The sequence below is a fragment of the Haliotis cracherodii genome, unplaced genomic scaffold, assembly GCF_022045235.1.
Source record: "Haliotis cracherodii isolate W230 unplaced genomic scaffold, xgHalCrac1.p SCAF_6, whole genome shotgun sequence".
In the NCBI taxonomy this organism is placed as follows: domain Eukaryota; kingdom Metazoa; phylum Mollusca; class Gastropoda; order Lepetellida; family Haliotidae; genus Haliotis; species Haliotis cracherodii.
In genome coordinates this window covers 52132008-52158978 of record NW_027266319.1, presented here as the reverse complement: position 1 = coordinate 52158978, position 26971 = coordinate 52132008, and the positions used below count along the sequence as shown (strand labels likewise).

At 41.3% G+C, this 26971-nt stretch overlaps 1 protein-coding gene across 8 annotated transcripts in view; it reads left to right on the top strand.

Annotated features, from left to right (window-relative positions):
• Positions 1-21500, top strand: part of LOC139444806 (uncharacterized) — a 33589-nt gene extending 12089 nt beyond the window's left edge. Inside the window, exons 5-20 of one of the 8 annotated variants that reach the window (XM_071225765.1) lie at positions 409-531; positions 1706-1780; positions 3387-3440; positions 4291-4344; positions 5397-5444; positions 5983-6030; positions 9965-10012; positions 10240-10287; positions 11290-11337; positions 11491-11538; positions 13320-13355; positions 14154-14779; positions 16367-16553; positions 17450-17535; positions 18479-18691; positions 19669-21500. In XM_071225765.1, the coding sequence (XP_071081866.1) occupies positions 409-531; positions 1706-1780; positions 3387-3440; positions 4291-4344; positions 5397-5444; positions 5983-6030; positions 9965-10012; positions 10240-10287; positions 11290-11337; positions 11491-11538; positions 13320-13355; positions 14154-14779; positions 16367-16553; positions 17450-17535; positions 18479-18691; positions 19669-19902 (1976 nt within the window). In that variant the 3' untranslated portion in view covers positions 19903-21500. The remainder of the gene's footprint in view (positions 1-408; positions 532-1705; positions 1781-3386; positions 3441-4290; positions 4345-5396; positions 5445-5982; positions 6031-9964; positions 10013-10239; positions 10288-11289; positions 11338-11490; positions 11539-13319; positions 13356-14153; positions 14780-16366; positions 16554-17449; positions 17536-18478; positions 18692-19668) is intronic. The other 7 variants (XM_071225768.1, XM_071225769.1, XM_071225766.1 and 4 more) reach the window with 7 other exon arrangements.
• The last annotated feature ends 5471 nt before the right edge of the window (positions 21501-26971 follow it).

Genomic DNA, 26971 nt, shown 5'->3' with positions numbered 1-26971 from the left:
GGGGTATGTAATACTATTGTTGAAAGCGGCGTTAAACCACTCGCTCACCTGGGTGTCAAAAAGTATGTGCTTCACAAAACGGGTGCGACAATGTTAACATCCAAAGGTTCTCAATACTGTGCGACCCGTGAAGATCCGGGGTAGAGTAGGTCTTCAGCAACACATGCTTGCCCTAAAAGCCGACTATGCTTGTCGTAAGAGGCGATAAACGGGATTGGGTGGTCAGGCTCGATGACTTGGTTGATGCATGTCATCGATCCCATTTGCGTGGATGGATGCTCATTATGTCTGTCACTGGATTGTCTGGTCCAAACTCGGATATTTACAGACCGCCGTCACATAGCCGGAATATTGCTGGGTGCGGCGTTAAACAACAAACAAACAAACATACAACACTGTGCGTTTCAGACCCAAGAGAGAGGATTCCCTCGAATATCCTCAGAAAGTATGGAGAAGACGTCTCCCCTCAAAGTGACGCCACAACCACGCCATCGTCATCGACACCATCGACAACTCAAGACTTCATTAACCGTGAGTCGTGTCCCTCTCCTGTTAATTCTATCCAAATCATAATGAGAACTGGAACTTCGCCATCTACATATCGATAAAAGCAATGTGCTTAACGACAGGCTTCAGGCCGATAAGTCCTGTGAAAGTTATTGTGGGAGATTCCAGATGATATTTTTTTTCCAATTATGAGAAATCCTTGAACAAGGGAACAACCATTTGATATAATCGGGGAGTAGGGTGGTGGTGGTTCTTTTGTCTTTTGTAATAGTTTGTACCTGAATTTTTTAATTTTTTTAAAATAATCACCATAATTTGACCTCAAGACCACCAATACAAATGGAAAGCTTAATTAATGAAAAATATTAAATATTTGAAATTAATAAATAGATAATAATAACAATTCGGCCGACCACACCCCAGAATATTAAATGGTTGGTTCCTAATATGTATCAAATATGCAGCATCAATTCTCTCACCTCATGTCTCATTTCTTCCTGTTGATGTATTTCTGTATGTTCTCTCCTGGTGAATAGTACATATATTGTATTACTACGTCTGTTCTATAGTGATACCCTTCCAATTCACGAACATTGTTGTTACCGTAGTTCCTGTGATAAATATCAAAGTTTTCTTGGGTTGAGGAACCGCAACCAGTCTGTGGGGATTCTGGGTTAGAATAAACCATTAACAACCAATACCCATCTTAAAAAGCAGCTTAATGGATCGGGTGATCAGGCTGTGGGACTTGGTTGATTGCGTGTATCCGGACGGTGTTGATTGTTGCTCACAATATCAATCACTGGTTTGTCTGGTCCTGATTCCATTATTTACAGACCGTCTTCATATATATGGATTACGTTGTGTGCGGCGTTAACAAACAAACAAACAAACAAACTAGTAACCAGTCAACAATACCGGTTGAAAAACATGAAGAAAAAACAATTCATGACATACATTGCAGGAACTACGGTACCAGCTTGCATGATATAGCATACGCTATTTACATTGTATTAGACGTGAAATGTGGTTCCGATCATCCGAATTTCTCTTAACAGAATATAGTTATAATACCCTAGACGATCGAGAATGTGTTCAAAGCGGCTAAAACCATGCTTACACACTCATTTTAAACGCTAGCTGTTAATGCCAGTTGTTTTGGGGAGGTGAATCTCTATGCAGTGAAGTTTTGTTACAGCCAACTGGTGCAATGAAGGTATGGTCTGGTGCACGAGGGGAGCGCCACGCTGTATGTCTTACGAGGAATGTTTGGGTGAGGGGAACGTCATCTAAATATATTCATAAACAGAAATTTGTTTTTGTGGTTAACGGTTCCTCTGTAATATGAGATGAGAAAACACTCGGTAACTGAAACACAACGATTTATCCTGGTACTCAGATTGTAAATGTTAACATTGATGTTACGTAGATGTTTATTATTAAAACATATTTTTTTTAAACAAAAACAAAAAACACAAAGTAGTGGAGATATGATAAAGGTGTAGACTATTTCGAAATCTTTGTACGGGCATTGGTCCTATGGTTGAACATTCAGACACAATAGATAATTTCAATAGATTCATTTTCACCCCGAGTCGGCAAATAACGTGGCGGCAAAACAAAATGGCGGCAAGCATCGCGCTTCGCCTCTGTAGGTCTAGAATGTCACGCAGACCCTAGAGAATAAATTAAAAAAGGAGTCCAACTCAAGTTTAGATTGATTTGGCAAGTCTAGATTGCCTCACCTCAAGGAAGTTAAGGAATGTTCTAGGCTCCATTTGGATTTTATTTTTTTTGTTTTCTATTTCTGGGACTAAATGTCAGACCAAAACAGTTGTTTGTTGGCTGCCTTTTTTTACAACATAAATGCGATAAATAGAAGTATGAATGGCTACGCTGCTACAGCATATATAGTAAGAATTGCCGTTTCATTCGCACTTATAAAGATCTGCGGAAAGAAAGGAACTTTTCTTTCTTAAACTGTTTTTGTCGACACAACTGGACACGAAGAACACCTTCGTGACATAGCTATAAAAGTTTAGGTCGGAATAACATTTACCAATCTGGTATATTCGCCATATTTTCTGTATATAATCGCGCCACCCTTTGTCATGAACCCCCCCTTAACTTGATGTGGATTCTACCACTTCGAGGTGAGTGACTCCTCGTATTTCACATCATTACTCCTGTCTATGTATGTTGTATGTAATCCTATGTATGGGAAATCAAGAATCTGCCTTTTCTGCTTCGTGCAGACTATAGTCTACGAATGGTTTCGTTGTCGCACTGCAGTGGAACCTCGTTAAACTGGACACCGTAACCCTGATCAAGGGGGGTGGGGTGCAAGCGGGCACGGAACTGCTCCCCATCGACCCTTTTCAGACACCTTATGTGCCAACCTGTTCACTTCGTGATTTGGTCTTGGGTGGAACCACCCTTTTAAAAATATTGGATTCGACTTGCAAGCTTATCATTTGACCTTACCGCCAGTACATTCTAACTGTCTATGCCAAGCCTTTATACGTATGAAGAAACGCTTGCGGTGCTACGCACTGACCTCAACGTCGTTAGACAATGACGTCAACGTCGAAACGACGTAAACGTATTTCTTTATATCATGGTTAAAACGCTCTGCTAAAATCTTAAAACCTGCTGAATTCGATACATATCGTCCATATTAACGAGGTTTCACCGTATAGAGATGAGTGTATATAGAAACCGTTAGTCTGTATCTGTCTATATCCCTATCAAAGTATTTAAGTATACGTTTCCTTTTCTTTCCCGTATGTATCCTCGTTCTTCCTATCTTGCATTACGTATATGTAACTTATAATATTAACAATATATCTCTATCAACCTCAACTATATTCTGCCATTAGCTATACCCCTCACCACCACCAGTTCGAGCGACATCACGACGGAGACGAGCCAGGGTAATTAGTTTCATATTCTAATCTTACATGCAAGTCCTGTTTTGTAAGATCCAGTCGTCAAAGGCGCCGCAATTTGATGTGGAGAGTTGCGTCCCTTAGTCCTGCAAAGTTCCTATGTTTCCGGGTTTGAATCACATATCATGATCATTGGTTTGTCAGAACCGTACACCGACCTGTGAAGACCCGGGTTAGAATAGGTCTTCAGAAACCCATGCTTGCCGTGTAAGGCGAGTACGCTTGTCGTAAAAGGCCACTAAAGGGATCGGATGGTCAGACTCGCTGACTTGGTTGATGCATGCCATCGTATCCCGTGGATAGATGCTCATGATATCAATGACTGAACTGAGTGGTCCAGACTCTATTATTTACAGACCGCCGTCATAAAACAAAAACAAACCGTCCCCGTGGGTTTCACCAATTTTGTTAACGTCTGTGACCTGTATCACTTCGGGCCATTCCCCCCTCCCCGACCCGTGAAGATTCCGGGGTAGAATAGGTCTTCAGCAACCCATGCTTGCCGTAAAAGATGCCTATCCTTGTCGTAAGAGGCGACGAACGGGATCGGGTGGTCAGGCTTGCTGACTTGGTTGATGCATGTCATCGATCCCAATTGCGTAGATCGATGCTCATGATATTAATCACTGGATTGTCTGGACAAGATTCGATTATTTACAGACCGCCGTCATATAGCTGGAATATTGCTGAATGCGGCGTTAAACAACCAACTAACCAACCCTTTCCATATTTTATAATGTAGTATTATATGCACGGGATGGTGAAAAAGGTTTCATTTTGATTATATTCCTCCTTTAAGTTTTTTTGTTTTCAATTCTTTCACCTGCCCTTACAGCCACGACAGCACCAACTGTAACCACGGAAACCACACCAGAGAGCGATGTCACAAGTACGTCTTCACAAACTTCTCTTTAACAAATTGTTGCATTCTTGCAAAACTACTAACCGAAGAACCACACCAAATAATGATCACTCACGACACAGACACCGGGTGTTTTGAAAGTCACTCACGACACAGTCACCTGGTGTTTTGAAAGTCACTCACGACACAGACACCGGGTGTTTTGAAAGTCACTCACGACACAGACACCGGGTGTTTTGAAAGTCACTCACGACACAGACACCGGGTGTTTTGAAAGTCACTCACGACACAGACACCGGGTGTTTTGAAAGTCACTCACGACACAGACACCGGGTGTTTTGAAAGTCAACTCTGGATATGGTGGAATTATATACAGTGAAATCTTGTAAAGCGGACCCCGATAATCAAGAAACCTCGTTATACCGATAAGTGTATGACGAGTATTACGCATTGACATTGATGCTTAAATCCGGATATTTGTTAAGCCGGACGAATTAACATAATCCCTTAAGTATAATCGGATTAACGGGGTTTCAATGCGTAGGAAACGTAATAACTGCTGAAATTGTGCGTATTCGTAATATGCCCTTAAACAGGCGAAACCTCATCCAAATTACGTCATTTTGCAAAATATTATTCATTTATAAATGCTATCTTAACATCATAATAATCATATCCGAAGTTCTCTCAACCTGATTGTTTACCGACACAGTATTGTTTCACAAACAGTGCATTTTGAGATCCTTGTGGGTTCGAATCCTACATTTACTCCAACTCGGATCAATGGTTTTCGTGCACCATACCATGCTCGTGAGTTTACCATAGTTGCAACCTTAACCTGCATTTTGGGTTTTCCTCCCATCTCACGAAACTGACCGCCACGATATATGTGAAATTCTGTTGAAAGTGGCGTTAAACTCACCCACTCACTCACTTCACAGTATTTTTCGTACACCCTTAGATATCAACTGTTGTTAGATGATTGGTCTGGGCTCTGTGTGAAGAGCTTACTTAGCAAACGTAAGAAGTTCGTCTGGATGACTGTGAACCATGCAACTCCGAACACTCTTTTTTTGCAGCTGAAAAAACAACAGTTGACAGCGACGCCACAACAAGCCCTAATATAGGTAGTTATTATATATTTTATGATGAAACGTTTGTATGAAACTATTTCACTCGAGTGAAAGTGTGCTTTATATCGTAATTGTGCTTCTTGACACTAAGATCGCGAAGAACAGTGGAGAACACACGTTATACACAGAACATATGAACGTATCGACGTCATCGACTGACCTGACACACTGATATATCATTGAGGTCTCTCGACAAGAACAGACAAATATATTTCATAAACATACAATTTTTAAGCTTTCTAATATCAATGTTTCACTGTTATCTAAAACATTTTCTCCGAAATATATTTTACCGTATTTCCTCGTTTAAACAACGGATAATTTTATGCACGGAATTCCCCTCACTATTATCTTTGCGCTTTAACATCGGGGGTAAAGAGTGTCTGAAATAAATATAATCCAGTCGTTTACTCGAGGAAGTACGGCAATCTATGGTTTTATACAAATTCGCTTGAACATAATTATACTCTGTTCAAGGTTTGATGGTGATTTTACTGCAATCTTGATTAAGACTCAACCCCTCTTTTTACAGCTGAGAAAACAACATCTGACAATGACATCACGACATCCCCAAATATAGGTATACAAGTGACATTATAATTGATAAATTGGTAATAATTGTACCGCAATTCCATCTAAGCTTGTATTCCATAATTTTTTGTTGCGAAAGAACTGTGACGACTTAGTGGCAATGTTACTGTTATACCCATACTTTCCGAGGTGTCACGACCACTGCAGAGGGTGCCAAGCCCCTTTAATTACACCGGATGCCGAGCCCTGTTAAGTGGTATTCCGGATGCCGCGCTGCCTTACTTACTTACTTACTTACTTACTTACTTACTTTGGAGATTTAACGTGCGCTTTCCGACTGATGCGTATTTCGAACACGGTGCCTTACGCTGAATGCCATTAAATAGGGCCCCGTCCACAAAGCGATCGTAGCGCCAAGACGAAGGTAACTCCCATACTTTTACATAGACTTACGACAGTCATAGTGCTAATATCGCTTTATGGAACGGGGCCCTGGTACACCGCTGCAAGTATATGTTGAAAATTTTTTTTCGGGTGTTTTTTAAAGAGTGACCAATAAATAAATTATATAGCCTAAGCGTATGAGTATGCATGGTCGTGCATACTACATGTATGTGAAATATCAGTCTAATTTACTTGTTCTTAATTGGATGTCCGGACAAATTTATGAAGTACGTTGGATACCTCGAGTTGGGTTGGCGCCTTCAATGCTGTCAATGCACCAATGCAACATCCGACTGTGGAGATCATTCGTCACCACTCGCATACATTCGGCTTGTCCCGGAATGGGACGAGTTGTCACGAATATGACATAAGTTGGGAACGCACGAAGCGTTGGTGTAACTTTTAACCCACTCCTCCCACTGAACATTTTCAAAACTTCACTACGATGTGTGTTGTTAACCCATTACAAAGATCACAAAAGTAAATGAAACGGACGTAAAATATTCGCAAACCGTTCCCCAGCGATAAATAGTTTCTGAATGCTTCCTGCACCACTCATGCCACTGGCTTCTTTAAAGGGGCACTGATCTAACGCAATTCCCCGGGACTGGTTGTTGCCTTTGTTATTGTTTTTTCCCAGTGAGTACCCGGATGTAGAGCAGAAATCTAGACTAGCTCGCGACCTCTGTTGCGCCATTCGTAAGCGCATTAGTCACTTTTATGGATACCGGTAGTAATAAGAGCGTATGGTCACATTGATCAACAAAATGAAATACAGTTTTCGAGATAATAAGGAAATGTAGGCATCTTTGTGGGTAGCATCGGTAATGGTGACGAAGTTTTGATAAGTCACTTGCTTGGTAATTTTGCGATTTTCGTTTACACTATCTTGACTTGCAACACAAAGTAAATATTTCACCTGAGCATTGCTTTTTTATAGTGTGTATATTTTTTTACTGTCAAAATGTGTAACATATCTATTAAACGTCTAAATATTCAGTTATTTTACAAAGTGACTGAAAAACATTTCCATCTGTATTATTATAATAACGAATTCCAAACATTTTGATGTTTAATGTCATCACCAAGAGACTGAAAATGTTACGTTGAAAAGTACATTTCTATGTTGTTTGGCTTCTAATCCTACATAATAATCTGTTGTGATGTTTGTAGGCCCTTTTGATCGTCTTAATCAATCTGGACAGATTTTTTAGTCAAAATGACTGAAATATTTACACATTTTAAAAATTGCCTGAGAGAATCACATTTTACAAATTGACGGTAATCTATACATGCTTACAAAGGATTGAAGAATTTCCCAACCAAGACGTAGAAAAACAAGAACGAATCGGTTCAAATGAAGGAAAACAAAATGCAAATACCATAATTACAACTTACCAAATTTATGTGTATAAATAGGCAGCTTCCTTATTCGAGGAATGTATCCGTGAATATCCACACAAAGGAATAATATCCCACTCGTCTGCAGCTATACAAAATAACTTATTCGATGTCACGTGTCTCTGTAACTATCAAATATTCTAAAAGATATATATCGTTTCGGGTGTCAAGTCTCAAGGGTCGGCTGAGAAAGGCCACGTGACAACTATTTTCATTACGTCGACGGTTCCTAAAAAATCCATTGAGTTTGATAACAATGAGCAACAAATCAACGTATTATCAGTTAACCCTTTGAACAAATTGTGTGTTGTTTTTACATCGGCACTTCACGCCATGATATGAGTGTATTCCCTTTGTTTTAGTAAACCTAGACATGTAAACACTCACTTTTGACATATCCACTGTGCAAGATTACAGTGATTAATCAATCAACGTATTTTCTGTTAATCCTTTGATGACTAGGAACGATCCGTTGATTTACAAAAAAAAAGTAAATCAACTGATCATTCATCTCTTGCTGGGCTGCCACGTGCATATTACATAACCTCACTTCAAACCTGGATTTAGATTGAATAATTACCCCAGACACAATAAATGCCAAATGGGAACCTTTGTCAGGTAATCTAAGTGGTGCTACCACTAATTGTACCTGTAATAAATTCATTAACTGAGCATCAAGTGAATGACGACAAATACACAAGTGTAGGGTTATACGAGAAAACGTGTATGACAACAAGGGAGTAGTAATCGTATTACACAATCCGAAATCCGAAAATGCTTTCACTGCATGGATACTTTTTTTTAGTATTAAACTATAACCATCTGGGGTATTTCCAAATGACGACTTCCGATGAGCTCCGCCGTTCTTTTTGTCTGTTTGTTTAGGCTGAAGAAATTATTTAACATGCGCCCTTTGTCGAATCTTTATAGATCACAGTTAACCAATCAGTGTTTATGCAAAAATGCGTAAAACAAATATTGCCTCCAGCCTCCAAGTTTATTTAGCTGTCCTTGCAGACGGTAGCCCAGTCTCTGGTCACGCTCAGTTGCGTTGCGTATCATCCGGGTACTCACGGGGGAAAAAACAATAACAAAGGCAACAACCAGTCCGGAGAATGGCGTTAGATCAGTGCCCCTTTAAGTCCTCGGTCAGCACTGACAGGAACCCATTATTGGAACTCGTTTGGGCGCATGGTGATCACGTGACACAACCACCTGGCGGCAAGTCCTGAACCTCATACACATGTTTCAATTATTTCCGTGGCACGGGTGCAGAGTTGCGTCCCCTGCCAGAAACCTATGATTGTGGGTTCGAACCTCGGTTCGCCTTGATTTTGTTTCTGTTTTGTTGGCACCATGCCCGTGCTCGTGGGTTTCACCAAAGTGGTAAACTTCTAAGACCTGCATCACTTCGGACATTGCTCCCACGTTGAGCTGACTCGCTGTGATATAACTGGAATATTGTTCAAAGTGGCATTGTAATAAACTCATTCACTCCAATTTATTTTTGCCTTCAAATTAAAGTACATAATTTCTGTTAAGCATAGAATAACCTGTTATCCGAGAGGCCGTCGTGTTATACCATCTAGCTTCGCACAATCCCGATTTTTAGTTCATCGTACTCCATTGCTGCTCGAGGTTTAACGTATTTAACGGAATAAGCCGAGATGATCTGACTGAACTCCCCCTGTGGCAAAGCTTAACGTCGTTCGTGACCAACCCGTGGCTTTCCGGGACAAGCCGAATGTAGGTTAGGGAAAGGTGCGAGTGTTGACCAATGGTCAGTGGTTTTGACAGTCATGTATTCGGAGTTGGTAGCATAATAAAAGTGTACCGTATTATTCACTTCTTAGAGAAAAGGGTGAGTTAAACTTATTGTCACGTCGGCAGTAAAAAGAACATATGGATATGTCGATACATATCGGTTAAAACAAATTAATAATGGCAACCGGAAGTGGAAGAACGGAGGCCGGAAGCGGTTCGTTAAAATATGATAAAACACTGCAATACCTGTTTGAGTTTGTTGTATACATTAAGCTTAAAGTTGCCGATCAAGTGTGACATCGATTATGTTTATGATTATGACTCTGAAATGTTTATAAAAAACATCGGTAACAACGCTTTCGCTGTTTCTTCAGCTGGCGAAACAACGCTGGGCAGTGACGTCACAACAACACCAAATATAGGTATATGCAAAACTGATATTTTCATGAATATATAATAGATAAATAAAATGTATTGTTTATCTTTTGAAATCTGAATTAAAATCATCAAAATGAAAAGAAATTTTCCAAACATTAGAAAGATTGCAGAAAGTTCGGAGTCTGCTATAAAGCATAATTCTACTTTGACAGTATTTTTCTGACCTGATGTATATATTGAGGTCCTTAACCGACAAATACCTTTGTTTCAGCCGAGAAAACAACATTTGATAGTGATGCCACAACGCCTCCATATATAGGTATAAACATTCACATACTGTTTTTCGTGATAGCTAAATATACCGTTTCCAGTATAATTGACCTCTGAGTAGCGATTAATGGGTATAATTTCTGATTTTTTATGTGGTTATTTTTGTGTGTGGATCCCCAAGATGTAGGGGATACAAATTTGTTCTTTTACTCTTTTAAACAAAGGTAAAAGGACATGTATAGTCAAAAAGCCATCACAATGATATCACGTCTGCTATAGAACCAGATAATTATATAAGTATGTGAAATGTACATGTAAATTCTACAAGTATGTGAGATGTAAATGTAAATTCTATTAGTATGTGAGATGTAAATGTAAATTCTATAAGTATGTGAGATGTAAATGTAAATTCTATAAGTATGTGAGATGTAAAAGTTAAATTCTATAAGTATGTGAGATGTAAATGTAAATTCTATAAGTATGTGAGATGTAAAAGTAAATTCTATAAGTATGTGAGATGTAAATGTAAATTCTATAAGTATGTGAGATGTAAATGTAAATTCTATAAGTATGTGAGATGTAAATGTAAATTCAGTGTGTCATTATACAAATTTCAGTGTAAATTTTAGACGTCGATGTGAAAAAAGGGACGTTGAAATTGGTATCTGTAAAACTGCCATTTAGGAAAGATTGAGGATGAATTTCATGTTTTATTAGTATGTTATAAGTATGAACATCTCAGAGAAAAATATATTCCGATGTTTAACAATAGGCATAAAACAAGATGATAATTATCAGTCTTATACAATCCAACAACTCTGCTGTTCTTTAGCCACATTGTTGAAACATATATTCTCTGTCATATAGCTTATTTATAGATCATGTATATCACGTGACTGAAAAAAATGAAACTGAAAATGTCAACTGTACATTGGGCTATGTGGCATTAACTACCGAATAAAAAATCGGATCTGATAATATCTGAATTGAGAACATGATATTGAACACAAAGTACGAAATGTCTCCCTAAGAAGAAATACCTTTGTTTCAGCTGAGAAAACAACACGTGATAGTGATACTACAACGCCACCAAATATAGGTATAAACATATCTTTATTTTCGTGACAGCTAAATATACCGTTTCAGTTGATTGTCTTCTGATTAGCGATCAATAGGTATAATTTCTGAATTGAGAACAATATTCAACATTAACTACAAAACGTCCCCCTAAGCCAAAATACCTTTGTTTCAGCTGAGAAAACAACACCTGACCGTGACGATACAACAACCCCAAACATAGGTACCTGTTGTTAGAAAGTTTAGGATTTTAATGTTTTTACCCCTAGAATATATTTGAACATGTTTTTAATTGTCTATCTTGTTGACATTTTTAAACTGATGTTTCCCTAGCTAGGTGAGCTGCAGTACCATGGCATTATATTTATTACACTTCAGTTCGTATTCTTTTATGTATAGTATGCTAAAAAATTGATTTTATGTTTGAAGGCACTCCTCCAGAACCATAAATTCAAAGATAAAGTTTATTTTATAAATATCCCTGCTTCGTTTGAAAGACTTTCTCTGAGGAGTTCTTCTGTGCTGAAATGAAATATAACTTTTTGCAATTTTAAAACGCCTTACAGATATATATACTACTAAATTCATCTGGTGCCTTATCTTCCGAGTTTAGTCTGTTACTTTAAACATATAATCGCTGAAAGATACCAGTCGTGGTGGCCATTACGAGTTATGTCCCTTTAATTGACCAATCAGATTCCACCTCTCACAATCACATGCATCTGCTTCAAACAAAATGGCGGCGCACAGTCAAGACGATCTGCCATTCCTGCAGTCAGATCAAAATCTCCATGTTGAAATTCATGCAGATTACGAACCGTATGTCTAGTTCGTCGCGCTATTTTGATTGGACTATGCATAGGCTCGTTTGTACAGCCAGAATGTAACTCCAGAATTCTAGCCTAGTTCCGGCAAGGTTCGACACTGGACGTATACAGTCAGTTAACTCCATTGCCTCGAGAAGATGTGGGCCACATTGCTACCATAACTTCGTTTTAGCAGTATTCCCAAGAAACGTCACTAATAATAGTCACCAAAACAGGAACAAGAAAAGTCCCGTGCTAAGTCAGTGATAAAGGGAGAAAGGTGATGACGTCACTTCCGAAACTTCCAAACGAGAAATGATATACATGTCATAGTATCCTAACAACGTAGAGTGATGCTAATGTCAATACAATGCATTATAAGCAGACCGCCGTCATATAGCTTGAATATTGCTGAGTGCAGGTCAAACAACAAACAAGGCAAACAAATGAAATACATGAAACTGGATATCCGAGGATAAGTGACTTGATAGTTTCTCAGTGTGTTAAAGGGGCACTAGACTCGAGCAAGCTTATTTCCAGTTTGTTCAAACACAATTATGTTTGATTGATGAATATTTAACAGTTCATGAGTACTTAGGTCTAGATACAATCTCAAAATAGGCAAATCGTTTTGTGCCTTAATTAAAAGGCCATACTTAATAGATTATTTGGACTGTTGGGTGTTCTTTTAGCAACAACATATCTTCTTGTGAAAAACACAGACGTTAATAGTTCTTACCGAAGATTATCGTGTACCTTATTAACAGACAGTGCAATTTTACATCTCCCATGAATATGTGGTTCACATAGATTGGCGTATTTTTTGCTTTGAGTTTTTTACTTCCACTTTTCATTTTATACTTTTTTTAATTTAGTATCTAAGTATGGACATACGACCTTCAGAATACGGTGTCCTAGTCGTCAAGACACCGCAAAATTTGATGTCAGTTGCGTCCCCTATGCCTGTATCACTGTGTTTTGTTCCTCCAATGTGACATTGAATAAAAGGGAACTAGCCAATAATGTATTTGCCTTTGGTAATGTATTTGTTCCGCGTATCAAAATCACTGGTAGCACGCTGTTAGGAGTTCGAATGTGTCATGGAAAAGAGATCGTCAGAACGAGTACTGCGGTGATAATGAATAGTCTTGTAAGATGAACCATCATGTTATTGACTGTCCTGACAATCTCCTTACAGCTGGAACCACGACTGATTCTGGCGTAACAAATACAGGTATTGTTCTCCCTGACCATCGAGAGTTCGGAGTTAGCCGGTTCATATTTTTGTTCATGCATGGTATTATACAGTCAAAGCACACCAAGCATGTCACTGCATAAATATATACACATCATGTCATGTGCACACCTCTCATTGGTGTTTATGTAAGTAAGATTTTCAAATGATTATTATTATTATTATTATTATTATTTAGATATTAAAATAAAAAAAAGCAGCTAAAAGAGTTTGGGTGATCCTGGTACATTAATATTATTATTATTGTTGTTGTTGTTGTTATACGCATGTTAAAAGTCATGGCTATGTGCAACAGATGGGTTATTAGTCGTGTCTTAAACTTGTATTTGGAAGATGACGTCCTCATTGATAGAGGCAGAGAGCTCAAGTATGGGCAGGTGTTTTCGTCGTTATGGACAAGAAGCAGAATCTCAAATTGAGTCCGTTGTTTGACAGACAGATAGTGGATGTTTTTTTTTATGACTTATGTCAGAAGATTAACATGGGAAGGGAAGGGAAGGGAAGGGAACTCTTCAGGGTCGCGCGATTAATGAACGGAGCTGCAGGTTTCCATAAGTTTTTTTCTATTTAACCATATGAACATACTTTCAAGAGATTTACTTTTGTTTCTATATCTGTTTAGACCACGAAATCTATTGTTGTAATAGTAATTAAAAAGGGTAAACTCTTATTGTAAGCCAAGATAGGTTCGTCAGTGATATGTGTTATTTTATGATATTTTTTTCAAATACAGTTAATACACTGTTAACCTCTATCGACTCTACTTTACCGCTACAGAAGCTGAAGAAACAACGACGTCGTCTTCGCCGTCACCAGATACGACGGTGTTACGGGGTCTTTTTCCGTTTACCGCAACACTTTCCCCAAATGATGACTCGGTCACTACAGAGGAGTCTACAGCTCCTGGTCCCTCTCCTACAGCGTCAGTGACGACAAGTGGTGACTACTGGACGACAGGCAGCACTGGCGGAATGTCTGGTCATCCTAATAATGTTCCAAGAACTGATGCCACATCCACTGAAGGTGATGCCAGCAGCACTGCCAGGACGACCGAAGCCGCTCCGGTTCAGACATCGGGTTCTTCTTCCACCTTTTCTTCCTCGAGTACAGCTGCAGCTGCAGGGGGTCACGTGGACAGATCCACCAATCAGGAAACGACATCCAGTATCAGCTCTACATCAGCGGCTTCTTCGTCCTCAACTATGGCGTCTACAACTTCATCATCTTCAGCCACACAGTCAACGTCACCCGTTCATTCGACAGAAGGTTCTTCCTCTGGATCTCCCGGTTCTTCCTCCACCGAGTCCGCAGTCTTCACCACTGAGGCTGGATCTACCAAAGCAACCAGCGCATCCCCTCCAGGTTCATTTGACGGGCGGATTGTGCTCGAGTTTGCAACTGACGTAAGTAGCATCATCTCCCAGAGGGATTACCCCTAATTGGGACAAAGGTTAGAATAGGTCCCAACCCACCACCACCCCCACCCCCCCACCCCTGCTGGTCCTATGATGACCCCGTGTTTTCAGGCTCTGCGACGTGGCTGACCACCATCCTCCCGTGAGGATTCTGAGTTAGAATTGGTCTTTAGCAAAGCATGCTTGTTGCAAGGGGCGACTAACGGGATCGGGTGGTCAGGCTCGTTGACTTGGTTGATGCTTGTCATCGTATCCTAATTAGGGGTCACGGGTGGCCCAGTCGTCTAAGGCGTCGCAATTCGCTGTGCAGAGTTGCAAACCTATGATTGTAGGTTCGAATCCCGGTTTGCCCCGATTATGTTTCTAGGTTTGTCAGCACCATACCCGTGCTCGTGGGTTTCACCGAAGTGGTTAACGTCTAAAACCTGCATCACTTCGGGCTTTCCTCCCACATTAAGCTGACACGCCGTGATATAACTGGAATACTGTTAAAAGCGGCGTTAAACCCAACTCACTCACACTATTTTATGGATGGCAACGTCTTTATTCTAATGTGATGCGCTATTTCGGTATAGATCCTTATATTGTTGTCCAACAAGAGTGAATGACTCACTCACTCACCCGTATCCCAATTACGTACATCGATGCTCACTATGTCAATCACTGAATTGTCTGGTCCAGACTCGATTAAACAACAAACAGTGGAGGATCGAACTGCCCGGTTTTTTGTCCGATTTTGGACCTCTGTACCAATGCTGTGCAATTCTGTGAGTAAGCAGTTTCCACCATGTTAAACACACGATACATCGTTCCAAGTTGATTGCGTAACCAATGGTTTTGGGGATATGTTTTACCATAAGATAGCATGTTATTGAAACATATAAGGTCAACGCCTGAGAAAAAGCAGTCCTGATTTTCCTTTGGGCGTGAAATACATATGGATGGATCGCTGAAAATGGCATGGCACCATGGGTCCGCGAATGCCTACCGACAGCACTCGTAACTCATACAGTTTGCATAGAACGGTGTTTGTTGCCTGACGCCCACAGCAGTACCCTCGCCTTGCAACGGCGGTTCGTAAGCAAACCAGACAATCAAGTGATGGCAAAAAGACAAATAAAAACATATGCTTTGAAATATATACTTGAATATGAAACTCAACTTCAAAAATCATGTCTGGTGAACTGAAATAAGAGAGTGTTATTGCAATGAGGTGAGGTGAAATGGGAATTTAAGTAGGGGGGGGGGGGGGGCGTGTGTGTCTGCTTGTACTAGTCCCGGGTAATGCCGATTTATGGTGCTAGCCCCTTAGACATCATGCCTCAGTTTAACATGAATACCCACTGAGACACAGTATACTGACTCCGAGCCGACAACTTTTTATTTTAGCCCCTTAATGCCGATCGCCAGGCAGGGAAACAACAAGTACTATTTTCTAACGTCTTTTGGTATGACGGAGCCAGGGATCGAACCCCCGGCCTTACGCCCTCCGGGCAGACGCTCACGGAGGCGGTCTTATTGAAATGAACAGTGGTTCCAACTCCATGAAAGCATTTTTGTTTAACTCTCTTCCAGACTAACGTAAATTATACTGCGAGTGTCAAGCAGTGCATGTCGGAGCTACTGAACACCTATGACGAGACGGGACGTAAGACTGCACACACCTTCAATGCCGGCGATGTCAACGTGATGACAGTGGATACGTCCTCGACGACAGCGACCATAGTCCTGAGAGTTGTTTTCGACGAATCAGTGGGGAGAGGTGTGTATAGAGGCTAAATCCTGAGGTGAGGTGAGGTGAGGTGAAATTGGGTTTAACGTCGCGTCCAAGATTATTGCACTTATATAGCGACGTGCATGCACGTGTGTGTGTGTGTGTGTGGCTGCTTGTACTAGTCCGGACTGATGCCGACTTATAGTGCTAGCTCACTGAGATACCATGCCGCAGTTTAACATGAATACCCCATTCAGACACAGTATACTGACTCCGAGCCGACCAGTCCTTGTTTTAACCCCGTAATGCCGAGCGCCAAAAAACAGGGTAACAACAAGTACCATCTTTTAACTTTTGGTATGACGCGGCCGGGGATCGAACCCCGGACCTTCTGCTCTCCGGGCGGACGCTCTACCACTTGACCACGGAGCTATATCCTCCGTATATATGAGTCCGGTCATTTGATGTTCGGTCAATAATAATATTATTATTGTGGTCATGAGTGATGCCACTTGATCCAAAACACTGTAATACATTTTAAAAGAAATCTGTAAACTGGAACCCAATTTTTGCTTCTTGCATCTTGCTTCTTGCTTCTAACTCTGGTGCCCCGTGCTGACCATGGGAACAATGTGCCCCCATCACCATATTACTGGTCTTCAGGGGTGAGAAAACTGGAAACCGGTTGGGATTTCGGGTTAGAAGCGGTCCCTAGCAACCTATACTGGTCGTTCTTGGCGACTTGGATTGCGTGATCAGGTTGGATGGCTTGGTCGTGTCATTGAACCCGGCGGGGATCGTTGCTCACAATACCCCTGGATTGTCTGATCCAGAGTCGATTATTTACATGCTGCCATTATATAACTGTAATATTGTTGAGTGCACCGTCATAAAGCAAACAAACAAACACTTCGTTACACTGTATCCGCTTCACGATGTTGCAGTTGTAATGGCAGCTGGGGATCTCATCAACATGCTGAAATATCTTCAGAAAGAGAACAGACTGAACACCCAACAGTGTACGCGTCATGTAAGTATACAGTATGTCCAAAATAAAGTGTATCCACATCTATGACCTCGAATTTCAAGGACAACTGCACGAGCTACAGTTTAATCAACTTTGGTCTAATGCAGAAATACAAACAAGAGTGAGTGTGAGTGATTTTGATTTTACGCCGCTTTTAGCAATATTCCAGCAATATCACGGCGGGGGACTCCAGAAATGGGCTTCACACCTAGTACCCATGTCGGGAATCGAACCCGGGTCTTCGGCGTGACGAGCGAACGCTTTAACCACTAGGCTACCCGACCGCCCCTACAAACAAGAGGAATCTGCCTAGAATGTATAATGGCCAGTATTGTTAGGACCGACATTTGGTATTCTGGACCCTGGCTTTTGTATCGAGATTAGATTTTTTCAGCTGCAGCTGCAAAACCAGAAAATTATTATTTAAAACTATTAAAATAAAAAAAATAATCTTGGAACAATGTCATTTTTGTGTCCGGCAAGTTATTTTTTTTCAACAATTTTCTGAGACATTTATGTTCAGATAAGATACCCTAGAATATCAAATAGTCAGTCAACCCGAGAAGATCCGGGGTATAATAGGTCCTCAGCAACCCATGCTTGCCGTAAAAAGCGACTATGCTTGTCGTAAGAGGCGACTGACGGGATCGGGTGGTCAGGCTCGCTGACTTGGTTAATGCATGTCATCGTATCCCAATTGCGTGGATCGATGCACATGTTGTCAATCACTAGATAGTCTGGTCCAGACTCGATTATTTACAGTCATATAGCTGGAATATTGCTGAGTGCGGCGTTAAACAACAAACAAACAAATGGTCAGCCTCCATCTATTATTTACAGGACGCAGAGAACTAACAATGAACCAATTTCGTTTATGCCTGCATGTTTCATTTCTAACTGTTGACTGTATTGGTTTTGCTGCGTAACGAGATGTCTCTGGTTCCAGTTGGGGACGATGAGGGACTTCTACAGATATGGAGAACAGCCAACCACGCCACCTCCAAAGTCTAGGCGCAGCTACTCGCTGTTCTATGACAAGCTACCTCTATTCATCGCCATCATTGTCATGGTAACGGTGTGCTTCCTCATCCTGATCTTCGGCATCGTTTACCTCCGCTTCTTCCACCACCATAGGAAGTGGGACAGGACTAAGGACATGGTGAGCTCTCTCTCTCTCTCTCTCTCTCCCTCTCTCTCTGTGCCCCTCTCTCTCTCTCTCTCTCTCTCTCCCTCTCTCTCTCTGTGCCCCTCTCTCTCTCTCCCTCTCTCTCTCTCTCTCTCTGTGCCCCCCCTCTCTCTCTCTCTCTGTGCCCCCCTCTCTCTCTCTCTCTCTCTCTCTGTGCCTCTCTCTCTCCCTCTCTCTCTGTGTGTATGTCTCTCTCTCTCTGTCTCTATCTCTCTCTCTCTCTCTCACTCTCTTTCTCTCTCTCTCTCTCTCTCTCTCTCTCTCTCTGTAATGTTACAATAGAGTGTAGGTTTTACACTTTGTGAGACTTAGTGACTTTTTTGTATAATCAGATATGTTAAAACCAAATATATGATTTGTATTCACCCACTTGCATAACATCATCATTTAACTGACCTATGCATCGCCATTAAGACAAAACAATTTTATTTATTTTTTATTGTATGTATGGGCAGTAGGAATGTGGGTTGTGTTCCAAGGTTCGGCGGGCGGCCTGGATTCGATTCACAAAACAGGCACGGCCCATCATGCTTTGTGCTCCCTTGGTGACCGGGGAGGATATTGTTAAAGTGAGTGAGTTGTGTTTAACGCCGCTTTTAACATTAGTCCAGTTATATCGCGGCGTGTCAGCTCAATGTGGGAGGAAAGCCCGAAGTGATGCAGGTCTCAGACGTTAACCACTTCGGTGAAACCCACGAGCACGGGTATGGTGCTGACAAACCTAGAAACAAAATTGGGGCGAACCGGGATTCGAACCCACAATCATAGGTTTCTGGCGTGCCCAAGGGACGCAACTCTGCACAGCGAAAGCCGCGCCTTAGACGCCTGGGCCACCCGTGCCCCCGGATATTGTTAAAAACGCTGTATAGAGATGAGTACCTCCAGTAATATCCAGAGATTTGTATCCGAGTCGTTTAAACAATGTCTAAAGGTAGAGTTATCTCCCCTAGGAGCGGGCCAAGTTGAAGGACACCAAGGAGCATCAAGGGCTAGAGAACCCAGTACCTGACTCTGAAATGATGAAAGACGAGGCGGTGTTGACCGAGACGTCACTCACCGTCAATGGCTCCCACCCCCAGCATTCCGTCCCCCTCGACGATGACAAGGGTTGGGTCATACCGATAGATCAAGCACCAGAGACTCAGTTCCAGGTAGCACTGAAATCAGAAGATACGCAGTTATAGGAATTAGTGCAGTGAGAAATCCAGCATTCAGGGCGAAAACAGTTGACTTTCTACACAATCTGATCAAACATTTACTCAAAAACGATACCTCTGAGGAAGATCTGAGGACACTTTTGATCAGCCAATCAGTGACGAGGCTTCTAAATTCTCTGTACGAAAGAGCGAAACATTCAGACAAGCATGTCGGACTTCTCTATCTCGTAAACAAATAAAAATGGGGAATTCCGAATGCAAAAATATTAAACTATTAAATTCTTATCGGTATTTTACATATACAGTCGTTTCTGAGCGTCATGGCATCTACGTAGAAAAAGTGCACTATCGGTGACATGGGGCAGTCTTCCTCTGCTAAGATGATAATTTCCGAATCGAGTTGCTAACGAAATGAAACCGAAACTCGTTTTAGAAAGCTGACATCTGATTGGCTCAAGACCTCATGCGTCTTTCATTTAGACTGCGCTGTCTAAGATCTCTTAGAGTACACCTGACGCGACATTCTAAGGAGATATTGACGTAGAGGGGTTTCGTGTTAGAGAAAACGATCTGATTTTAATGAGATTGCTGTCAACACTTCTGCACAGTGTCAGTGGAGGGATTTATATGTGTGTGTCCTAAATTGAAACCCCTATTTAGCTTAAAATAACTGAAATGTGTCATATTAATATGATTTTTAATTTTTTTAAAACAATGCAAAATTGGTCCATGACGTCATCCGTACACAACATTACTGTACTAAGAGATTAGTGTGGTTTGATGCACAAACCAGAGACCATATACCAATATATGGTCTCTGCACAAACGAACATGCTAGTTTGTTATATGAAACGACGCTCATGAACGCATCATTTGTGACGTCATAGATCCATGACTCGACATTTGACTCGCACCATTTGTCTCATGCAAGATTCGCGTGTAAAGTTTGGAAATCACGTGCAGCCATCGCGATAGGAATAAAGACACCGTGGAACACTTAACTGATTGAATGTTAGTTTTGTCATTAATTGGTACAGAGAAACATCTTCTCAATATGTTTCTTGTGAGTATTGTATAAGTAACAATAAATATATATTTTGCTCTCCCAAGGTTGACACAATACAATTTGTATTACTATATGATTTTTACAAAACGGAAACACACTCTTCTAAATATAATCTCGATGTCGTAAGGAAACAGCAGGCTGCAGATGCTTATTGTGGAATTCACAAATCAACTTAATGTCTTCATTGTAATATTTATGTATAATCGAAGTCACGGGCAGAAATGCCGTTCATCGCAGCATTATGTATATATTCACCATTCGTTTCATTTTAAATTATCATATATTAAATGCCTAGCGATGTTTGAAAGAATATGGACTGTTTTATAAATAAAAAGATATATAGATATATAGATATATATTATATTTAAGCTTGTTGGTATGCATGCTCCAAAAAGAGATATCTCTGGTCATTCTGACATTCAATATCATAATCATTCTTGTCTGCACTATAGCACTAGTTAAAGTATATAGCATCCTGTAACATATTAATGTGTATTTCGTTTGTAACATGTCACACGTGAGCTATTGAGACTGCTGTAAATAAAGTAGTGCATTCATTCCTTGGGCTTTTCGTTGTTTATTTGCCGCACTCAGAAATGTTCCAGCTATATATTTGTTACCCTGTCTGGCGCTCGGCATTAAGGGACTAAAACAAGGACTGGTCGGCTCGGAGTCAGTATACTGTGTCTGAGTGGGGTATTCATGTTAAACTGCGCCATGGTATCCCAGTGAGCTAGCACTATAAATCGGCATCAGTCCGGACTAGTACAAGCAGCCACACAAACACACACACGTACATGCACGTCGCTATATAAGTGCAATAATCTTGGACGCGACGTTAAACCCGATTTCACCTCACCTCCAGCTATATATGACGGCGGTCTGTAATCGAGACTGGACAGGTTAATCCAGGGATTGATATCATGAGCATCGATCCTCGCAATTGGGAATCGATTACATGCAGGCTAAATTCTGACCCGGTCTATTTTCGTTGTCATTGTGTTGCATGAGTTGTGATTGAAATTTACTGACAAAAACATCATGGTTACATAGGTACCGTATTTTCTTGAGTATAGTGCGCACTTTTTGTCTAAAAACACAGCTGTGTAGAAGGGGGTGCGCATTATACACGAATTAATGAGTTTTGATGTTTTTTCCCCCAGGGAAAGACATTACCGCGAGCACGTAACACCGGAAATACCATGTCAACAAATCCGTACAGAAGTACGCAATTTAGTCATGTAATTACACTGTCTGCCTATAAAAAGTGTTTTTTGTATATCTTCTTGACATGACACGTGAAACAGATCAGTAGCGGGTATAACCGCCACGTGCCCGGACGACGCATTCCACCCTACGTCTCATGCCTCAAGTCAGACGATGGATCTGTTGGTGGGTCAACAACAACCACTCCTGATGCAATGCTGCTTCCAATTGGCGTAAATCTGGTACAAGAGGATCTCGTGCCTGTAATTGCCGCCCCAGAATATCCCAAACATGTTCAAGCGGGTTCAAATCTCGGGTCATTGCTGGCCAGGGTAGAGTCGTTATTGCATTGGCCCTCATGTAATCCACGACTGCATGCGAACGATGAGGCCTGGCATTGTTATCCATGTACTGAGGTCGAGTAGCAAGAGGGTGGTTGTCAAAATGAGGAACGACGACTGGCCTCAAAACGTCCCGGATGTATTGAGCCCCTGTTAAGCTGCCCCGTATGGTGACTAAATCCAACCTGCAATCAAATACACACCCAAACCATTACCGAGCCCCCGCCGTATGCAACAGTCGGTTTAATGTTCCTGGGGGTGTAGTCTGTGTTCCGGTGCCTCCAAACTCTCCTTCTTCCATCAGTGACGTGGAGCAGATAGCGACTTTCGTCTGACCAATGGATCCGTCTCCAAGTTCTCAGATTCCAGCTCTATCGCGCAATACACCATGCTAAACGAGCAGCTTTTTGGTTATCTCTCAACAAGGGACGCTTTATGACTCGTCCAGCCCTCAGTCCTGCTGCTTTCAGTCGGTTCTTGAAGGTTCTGGTGCTGAAACGTCGATTGGGCAACCACAGCTGTTTCAAACGAGTATTTGTTAAAAAGGGTTCACGGCGTATGAGACGAAGAAGGTCCCCTCTTTGCGATGTGTCGTCAAGGGAGGTCTTGCGGATCTGGGACGGTCCTGTACATCACCGGTCTGAGCATGTTTCTCGACTAAACGGCTTACGACAGTGTGATTATACCCCTAATTCCGACCAATGGCATTACAAGACATTCCTGCGTTATGCATGCCGATTATTTGCCATCTTGTGGCGTTTGATAATCGCCTTCGTGCCATGGTCACACAATGTCATGGAATAACTGTTTAAAACCGAAAGTTTTTTTTAAAGCAATGTTAGCGTTTGGATATGCTGCTTTTAGAGATAGTCGAGGGTAGTATGCTGCACGGGCATACCATGCATGGCACGTGAGCTTTCGTCAAGTTTCTGTCAGGGGCATAGTTTCTGTACTTGTATTGAGATTTGTTATCAATCTTGTGTGTTTTATAGTGAGTTTGATATTCACCTGAAGTGTTTTACTGTGCGGCTTTTAATAAGTAAAGTGTTCGTCTCCAGGACATGAAATATTAACCCACTCACTCTCGTTGTTGAGTTCACATAATTCTCGTAAATGACTGAGTATGGTTTCATGCCACTTATAGCAATATTCCAGCAAAGCCAGACAGGTGAAACCAGACAATGAACTCATGAGGGGGGTCGAACACGGCCTTCGGGGTGATTAGCAAATGCATTAATCACTAGGCTACCACACCGACCCTAATTATGTAATGGACTACAGGAATCTTCATACGATCTACATTCATAAGAGTGCACAACCAGCAAAACAGGTGAGGTGAAATGGGGTTTAACGTCGCGTCCAAGATTATTGCACATATATAGCGACGTGCATGCACGTGTGTGTGTGTGGCTGCTTGTACTAGTCCGGACTGATGCTGATTTACAGTGCTAGCACACTGAGATACCATGCCGCAGTTTAACATGAATACCCCATTCAGACACAGTATACTGACTCCGAGCCGACCAGTCCTTGTTTTAGCCCCTTAATGCCGAGCGCCAGACAGGGTAACAACAAGTACCATCTTTTAACGTCTTTTTGGTATTACGCGGCTAGGAATTGAACCCCGGACCTCCCACTCTCCAGGCGGACGCTCTACCTCTAGGCCACGGAGGCGGTCTCCAGCAAAACAGACTTGGATACCAAGACTCACAGGTTCACTTGAACCTGAATGGGAAATTAAGCTCGGATTCTTTACAGGGCTGTTGGCAGTAAATGCTTGCTCAGGAACAAAACCCATTAAGTCTGGTCCAGACATTTCTCAGTCAGGCGTTGCCAGGAAGCCATCGAGCAATACCCAAAGGCTGGAAGACCCAATACTGAAATTATGGGCCATGTCCTATGCTGTTGCGGGACCAGTCATTTGTCATATGTGTGTGGTTGTGTTTCAACACCCAACTCAATATTCCTAGTCTGTCATACAGACCCTGCAACAAATATATCCAATGCAGCCATGCAAGTCTGTAACAGTTGGCAAGTCTAGACAATATTCCAGCATCTTGTAAATAATTATATTGTCAGCAAAGACCAATACAGTTGGGGTATGATGATACTTTCTCAATCAAGTCATCAAGCCTTGCCATCTGATCCACTCTGTTGCCTCACAACACAATCATAGGTCGCTGCCCATCAATTCTAAAAATTTAACCCTGATCCCTTAACCCATCTTCCTGAAGCAAGGGAGTTAACAGACTATATAAGTCCAGTTTCCACCCTTGCCGAACTAGGCTGGAATTTCTGGGTGCAGCCACCCGTGACTATTATGAGTTATGTCTCTTCTATTGACCAATCATCTATCATATCTCTTGCATTTGCTTCAAACAAAATGGCGGCACCCTCTAAAGACGATCCCAGAGATAATCAAGATCTATCTTGTAACAAAACAGGTATTACCCTGCGCAATGCATCAAATCACCTGAACACATTGATAAAAAAACATGAAAAGATTTGAAAAATATCTGTCGACTCCCAGTTGACGGTACACATGTTTTGCAAATCCTGCAGTCGATTGAAATCTGCATGTTGAAATCCATGTTGTTTATGAATCGGATGTCCAGTTCATTTCAAAAATTTTGATTGGGCTATGCATAGACTCGTTAGTCCAGCCAAAATGTAACTCGGTGATTCCAGCCTAGTTCGTCAAAGGTAAAAACTGGACTTATAAAGTCAGTTTACTCCCTTGCTCCAGAAAGACGCTCTTCACCATACACCAGCAATCAAGCCAACGAGTCTGAGTATCTGAGCACCTGTTCTGTTTAGTTGCCTCTGGTGACAAACAATCTGTCTGGAACCACCACCAGATCCAGTACATAGTACCTGCATGCTCTCCCCTGCTGTAGGCTGGGATTCAAAACCTGTTGTAAGGAGGCAGACATGGAAGATGGTGTCACAAACGCTACCACAGAAAGCACAACCATTTTCAGCTATTGCTTGTTTATTTACAAGAATATGAAACATGTCTATGAGGTCAGTGATGTCACAATGATTGACTAGATCTACAACATGAATTGATTTTGTAAATAAAATGCACAATTATTCATTACAGCTTTCATAGCACCTGAAACAACTTAATGGAAATGACTTTATCACAAAAAACAAAACTGAAACGACAGAAATTAATAATGGTCATAATTTGAACCGAGAACACTATCTCAGACAGCAACCAGAAAATCAGTGACTTTGTACTTCCTGTGAAAGTGAAAGTGAAAGAATTGAGGAAAAGAACAGTTTACTTTTACTCAGATACTGAAACATTATCACCATAATAACAAGATTGCAGTTAATAGTTTTGAAAAAAAAGTGGGGTGGCACTACTAAAGTCATATTGTGATTGAGTGAGGTATTAAATGCAGTTTTCTGTAGTATATCAGATATTTCAGTTTTTCATGTAATGTTTGAAGAGAGCCCGAAGAGATGAGTGAGTGAGTGAGTTGGGTTTAACGCTGCTTTTAACAATATTCCAGTTATATAATGGCGTGTCAGCTTAATGTGGGAGTGAGTGAGTGAATATTGCTTAACGCCGCATCAGCAATTTTGCAGCTATTCGCGGCGAGCAGCTTAATGTGGGAGGAAAGCCCGAAGTGATGCAGGTCTCAGACCTTTACCACTTCGGTGAAACCCACGAGCACGGGTATGGTGCTGACAAACCTAGAAACATAATCGGGGCGAACCGGGATTCGAACCCACAATCATAGGTTTCTAGCGTGGCCAAGGGACTGGGCCACCCGTGCCCCTCCGAAGAGATGAAAGTCTTCGATGTTTACTACTAAAGTTAACCTAACGATACAGGTATGACGCTGAGAATTCAAGAATCATGATCTGTGTGACTCTGGAACTGAACCCGTAATCCTGAATCTAAGGGAGGCAACTCTAAACTGCTAATTGTGGTCCTTCAAACCACTGAGTGGGGGCCACCCCTGCCCCCTGATGAATACCGAGTGACAGCCCTGCTGGTGCAATGTGCACAACTGTATGTCGGGCATCTGGCATTAGATTAATAAAATGCATTCACAAAAAAGATCCACAATCTAATAAAAACTTTTTTATCGAACTCTGTCCAAATATTTGTAAAAAAAATCACCAAAAACAAGGAACAGAAGTGATTGTAAAATATTCAGCTGTCCTTTGATACCAATTCAACACAATATCTTTTGGCAATGTTCACCAATTACACCTGTCAACCTCACAACATCCACCATGAGTGCTTCCACACAGGGCCAAACTACAACCACCACACAAAACACAGAAATATCTCCCCTGGTTTAACAAAATCTTGTTTGTCAAAATATAATCAAACAAACAAATTATTGTCATCATTCTGGATAATGGCACTTTCCCAAAGTTTCAGTACAAAACACAGGCCTCGATTTAAATATTTGTTAAAAGACACACACTGTATGTGTGGTAGTTGAAATAAAATAAGTAT